This window comes from Phyllostomus discolor, chromosome 6 (genome assembly GCF_004126475.2).
Source record: "Phyllostomus discolor isolate MPI-MPIP mPhyDis1 chromosome 6, mPhyDis1.pri.v3, whole genome shotgun sequence".
NCBI lineage: Eukaryota > Metazoa > Chordata > Mammalia > Chiroptera > Phyllostomidae > Phyllostomus > Phyllostomus discolor.
In genome coordinates, this window is record NC_040908.2 from 138869388 (window position 1) to 138875387 (window position 6000).

A 6000-nucleotide genomic window follows, 5' to 3' on the forward strand; every position below is an offset into this window, starting at 1 on the left:
AGGATAGTAAGAAAAAAAATGCAGTGTCAGATAAGCCAAGAAAAAATAGAATTTCAAGGAAATAGAATGTCAAGTTTTATTCTCAAAAGATCAAATAAGATGAGGATTAAAATGTCCCTTCCGTTTAATTAGAGGAGACAGTTGGTTTCACTGCGGTGATGGATACAACTGTGTTAAGGAGGGTAGGAAGAGAGGGAATGGAGATAGCAAAATTTGTCTTGAAAGGGCCAGAGAGAAGCTGCACTTGTGTTTCCTGCTACCTCTATACCATACATCAGCAACATTTGCCCATCATTTTTATTTGTATTATAGCACAGAGAAATGTTTTAAGGTAGCAATTATCTTACTGTGATTTGACTTTGGAGGTTAACTAAAAGGAATAAGAATTTGTGCTAGGTCTCTCTGAAGCGCTACCTAATATTTGCATTTCCGTTTTTCAGATATAGAGATTACAGATATCCCCCCAATCATGAACTGAAGTACTCCCATAATATGCAGTTCTGGCACGTCCTTGCCGCCAAGATGACCTTCATCATAGCTATGGAGGTAAGCCCTTCTTAACGTCCATTCCCCCGGGTCTCTCTGCTCCCTTTGGTCATATGTTTCTGAAGGTATCTGCTCAGCAGAAAATTAGCATTATCTCAGTCAATTGTTTTGACATATTTGTTGTCATAAAAAGCAGCATAGGGACATTTTCAGTATAATGATTGCCTACTATTCACTTACTGTTGTTGAAGATATCAAAGTGACAGGAAAAAAGAAATATGGCCACATCCCTTGAGGGTCAGGAAGTGGGCAGAGAACCTACTGATTTTCCTGAATAGCTATTATATAATGGTTCCAGAGACTGTAATAATAACCTTATAATGTAGACTTTATTATTACCCCTTCAGAAATAAATCTCAGACTTAGTAAAATTAGGTATTGGGTTTAGAGGTAATCAGCTGATATTAAACCTGGGTTTTAATGACAGATGTCTGCTCTGCCCACTATATGTTATGTTTCTCCCTCATGATAGATATAAGACATGCAATAAAAAAGAACAGATACAGAGGTGGTATTTGACTAAGATACATATTAAGTGTTGTAAGTCATAAAACATGAAAGCCAATAAGGGAGAGATACATCAGTGCGTGGCACTTTTTCACTCTACAGTAAATCCCAACAACAGAAAAGTCTAATGCAAGCACACACAAAGTGTAATCAGTTTTTCCTAAATTATTTTTTATACATAAAAATAATTTAAAAATTCATGTAATCTTATATAATAAAAAAGACATCAGCCTTCTGTAATGTTCCTCTGCATGTTTTTCTCTTCCTTTCTTCCTTCCTTCCTCTCCCTCCCTCTCTCTCTCTCTCTCTCTCTCTCTCAGTTCTTTATATATCACTCTTTCATTCCCACAATTTTCATTACCTTTCAGTGTGGTAAATTGTACTAGGAATCTTTTGTTTGTTTGTTTGTTTGTTTTGTTTATTCATTATTCTCACTAATTCTTTAACCATCCCAAGCTCTGACTGAGCATCTTTCTGGGGCTTCTCTTCACCTTCTCTCGTATTAAATAGTATATTTTCTGCAACCTACGTTTGTCCCATTTTTGGATTGCTAGCTTATTTTAATGAAGTGCATCATCCTGTAATCGGTTGAGGAAAATTATGGGCCATCAATTTTTGAAAACTTATATATTAAAAACTTATTTCCTTATAGATGATTAATTGGCATACAGTTCTGGATTAAAAGTCATTTTTCCTGAAAAATTTTCAGCCAACTTTATTTAGGTATTCCTGAAATGTCTTAAGACATTGCTCTATTTTCTGTCAGCTTCCAGTTGTAAAATGCGATGCCTTTCTGATTTCCCAGTCTCTGTGATGTTTTTATATGTCACTAATCTTTGGGAGTTCTCTCAGTAGTGCTTCTCTTATGACATTTCACAAGACAGTTTCTTTATATTGAACCATATTCTTGCTGTGGATATTCACTAAACCCCGTAGGTCTGAAAACATACTTACACTTCAAGTTAAGAAAATTTTCTTGGCTTATTTCTTTGCCAGTTTTCTCCTTTTCTCTATTCTGTCTTTCTGGGACTTATGTTATTCAGATATTATACTTCCTATTTTGAAATTTTAGTTATTTTTTCTTTCCTATAAATAAACGGATTCATGTCTTTGTCTTTTTATTCTACTATGCTTTTGCTCTGTTCATTACTCTCACTCCTCTTAGTTCCTGTTTTTGTGTTTCAGTCTTTTTATTTCATGTGAGATACTTGCTTACATTTTTATTTGGTGGTTCTCGGTAATCTGTTCATAGTTAAGACTGAACAAGTGAGAGAGAATTATAAGCTTTATATTCATACCTGAGGAATGTTGCTACACCTACAGATGGTAGAGAGGTTCTGGAAATTCAACTGCTCCTTATACAAATTTTTTAAAGATTTAATTCATTACTTTTAGAGAGAGGGGAAGGGAGGGAGAAAGAGAGAGAGAGAAACCTCAATGTGTGGTTGCCTCTCCTGTGCCCTCTACTGGGGAGCTCGCCCACAACCCAGGCATGTGCCTTGACTGGGAATCGATCCCAGGACCCTGTTGTTCGCAGGCCTATGCTCAATCCACTGAGCCACTCCAGCAAGGGCCATCCTTATACAAATTTTTAACTAATCCTCTTGTTTTCAGTTCCACCCACACATATGCCTTCAAAGTCCTTAGTATTTTCTTTCCTGAGCTTTTCTAATGATCTAAAACAAAATTGGCTTTCGTCTTCTTGGTTCTACCATCACCACATCACCAATTGCAAGTTTAAGTGCCAGCTTTCTGTGATCTGGAGTCTGTTATCACTGTCCCCTCCCTTTTCTTTTTGTCTTTATTAGTTATGTCATTTTTTAAAATTCATTTTCAAATATTTTACTGGGTTTTCAGAAGGAAGCATAGATAATGAGTGTATTCAATAACCATGTTTGACTTCAGTTTCTGTGTTACATATTTTAGAATATATTTGTTTGTTTACTATTGGTCTTTAGAGGAAAGTTCCAGGACAGGGATACCTTTTTTATTTTGTACCTCATGTGTCAAGCATAGTTTTTTGAATGAATGAAATTATTTGTAGGAACTTCCTGCTGAACAATTGACAATTCTAACAGTGTTCTTTATTTTGTTATGTTTTCTCTAGCACGTTGTATTTTTAGTTAAATTTTTGTTGGCCTGGATGATCCCCGATGTTCCAAAAGACGTTCTGGAGAGAATCAAACGAGAAAAGCTAATGACTATCAAGATCCTCCATGACTTTGAGCTTAAAAAGTTAAAAGAGAACTTGACAGTTAGTTCTAATGAGTTGGCCAAGGAAGTTATGATCCAGGAAAACAAAGCACAGCTGGCTAAATCAACAATCTAGTCAACAGCACGAGTAAGCAGTTGGTTGCCTGTCTAGCGTCACATTTTCCCTGGGTCAGGGCCAGAGGCCAGAAGCCATGTGTCAACTCTACCCCTTCTCCTTGTTCTTCTTTTTTTTTAACTCAGCGTTTTTGTGCATTTTTATAGAGGCTAACTTTGTGATGTCAGAAGGGTCCCACTTGTCTGCTCCATTGGCTGGGCCCCTCCCAGGTGGTGTTTTCTGGGATTCTGTAAATGATGGTTAAAAGCGCGCATGGAATCAGTATATGGAAAATCATGGAATGTTGCAGTTTGTATTAAACACTAGATTTGGGCTGTCCCGTCACCTTCCAGAGAATCTGCACATTTTCATGGTCTTCTCCTGGGTTGTTTTGTGTCTCTTTCCCATCAAGAAAAATGTTGGGACAAAAAGAAAAGAAGTGAAGGGGCCTAATGAGCCATAGTTATCCTGCCAGTTTAGACTATGCAAATGAAAAACCAATATCAGATGACATAAGAAAACTCGCATATTAAATACACTGGGTAAATATCATGGTGAGGGTTTGTTTCTGAAATTGTCCTGGATAAGTTTAGCTTCCATCAGAATCCCAGATAGCCCTTCCAGGTAAATGCAAAATTGATTTTTCAAGAGACAATGTTGAACATTGGGTTTCAACAAAAGATTAACAACTCAGTTCCTTAAAGATAGCATTTTGGGAAAAAATAATTTCAAGACCAGATTGTCTTATCTGGAAAGAAGCATTAGGAAGTTATTAGATTGCTTCAGGTCTTCGAGTATATGAAAGCTATTATATAGCAGTCAGTGTCTCTTCTTAGTAGTTAAGGAATGTAAGACAAGGCACACTGATAATTTATTGACCTCAGTGTAAAAACTTGTTGAATTATTTTAGCAATTATTTGTCTTCTACAATGACTTTTTGCATCATGAAGCTTATTTGAGCATTAGCTATTTGTATAAGTTAGGTACAAGTTGTTTATGAAATTTTATTTATTTGTTTAAAGCGATCTCAAATCTTTTAATGCATTTACAATCTTTTGTATTGATCCACCCCTTTATACAATGCTCTGTACCTTGTCTCTGTGCCTTTGACACCATAAACAGCTGATGATTTGATGTGATGTAACATCTCAAGTGTGAGCCTGCTTTCGAGAAATTGTCAGTTTAACATCAGTCACAGAGTTTAACACCAGAAATGGATGAACTCAATAACAATGAGGTGATAGACTTGATAGCTAAGTTTTAAAAAATTGTTGAATTATTTCTCTCAGGACAATGGCACATGTATGCTAGTTCTTATTACTCTTTCCCTTAAAAATTCTTTATGTATATTATATATATTTTTAACATTGTAGAGTGAGAGATACATTTCAATTGTATATTATTTGAATTTCTAGTTTTAAATTACATTTCAGTTCCAAAAAATAGTGTTTTTTAATTGTATATGAAAGAAGAAACTTCATTGTAGTTTTTTAAAAGTAGTGTTTCATTATTTGATGCTAATATATTTTTATGGAATTGTCATTATTAAGTGTATGGCAGGCAGTATTACCTAATAATGAATATTAAGTGTTTAGATCTGAGGATTAGGAATTTTATAAGAATATGAAACAGTGACCCCAGTATTGGCAGTAATGATTTCGCATCCGTCATTTTCATACGTCTTGTGAACATTTTTGGCAATTCAACATGATCTCATTCTTGAAGCATGGTTTCCCATGTGAAGAAGATACTTTTCTTGCCTGAGAAGACCAGTCAGTGTTACTGTTGAAGAAGCCATAGATACGTAGTATGTTTGGCTTGTTACATGAAACCCGGCTTTACTGCGATGCTGTCTTGTACATTGTGCCCAGATCATACTGCTTCCTTCTTGGGTGCTAATAAAAATAAGAATGTGGACGTTGGCTTCCTATAGCTTTTAATTTTTATGGCCTGTCAGTATTTATAGAGCCTGATTATAAGAAAATGAAGACATGTATCTCACAAAGTTGTCTGTTCATTGCAATCTTAAACCAACTCAAGTGTTAGGTTTTTAGGGTGTATGGAGGACAAGAGAGGAAGTAGCAATTTTAAAATAAATTAATAGTACTTATAACTGGTAGATATTTTTCTTTAAAAATATTATTGATAAATATTTGTATTCATGTTTTTTCTACCGAGAAGTTTCTCCTAGTTTCACAGATTTTAAAATGAAATACAAGTATCCATCACTATTCTAAAAGTTTGCTAGCCCAAGTCCAAAGCCAAATCGATTCAGATGATTTGTCCTACCTAATTAAACCCATTTGTTATTATGGGAGGACTCAATTAAGAGCATCTGACTATCAAGTGTAAGTTGATATTTATCTGCATGGCAGATGTTTTTATCATCCTATCAAACCCATAGTTACATTTTTAGAAATGTTCCAGGGAACATTTGAGATTTTATTTGAAATAATTTTATGTGAAAAAGCTGAAAAATACATAACTCTTCAAATGTCATCCCTTATCCTTTTCTTCATCAGTTTTCCTTTGAATACAAGAAGCAGAATCCACTTGAAAACATTGTAGAGTAATCCATCAAAAAGGGAATATTTTAATTAAATTGAATGCTGTTTTATTTTGCTGCATCTCCTGATTAC

At 35.0% G+C, this 6000-nt stretch overlaps 1 protein-coding gene across 4 annotated transcripts in view; it reads left to right on the forward strand.

Moving 5' to 3' along the window:
- The window catches only part of ANO5 (anoctamin 5), a 75688-nt gene extending 70412 nt beyond the window's left edge, over nucleotides 1–5276 (forward strand). For all 4 annotated transcript variants that reach the window (XM_036029144.1, XM_036029145.1, XM_028516553.2 and 1 more), the window contains exons 21-22: nucleotides 441–546; nucleotides 3161–5276. In XM_036029144.1, the coding sequence (XP_035885037.1) occupies nucleotides 441–546; nucleotides 3161–3382 (328 nt within the window). In that variant the 3' untranslated portion in view covers nucleotides 3383–5276. The remainder of the gene's footprint in view (nucleotides 1–440; nucleotides 547–3160) is intronic.
- The last annotated feature ends 724 nt before the right edge of the window (nucleotides 5277–6000 follow it).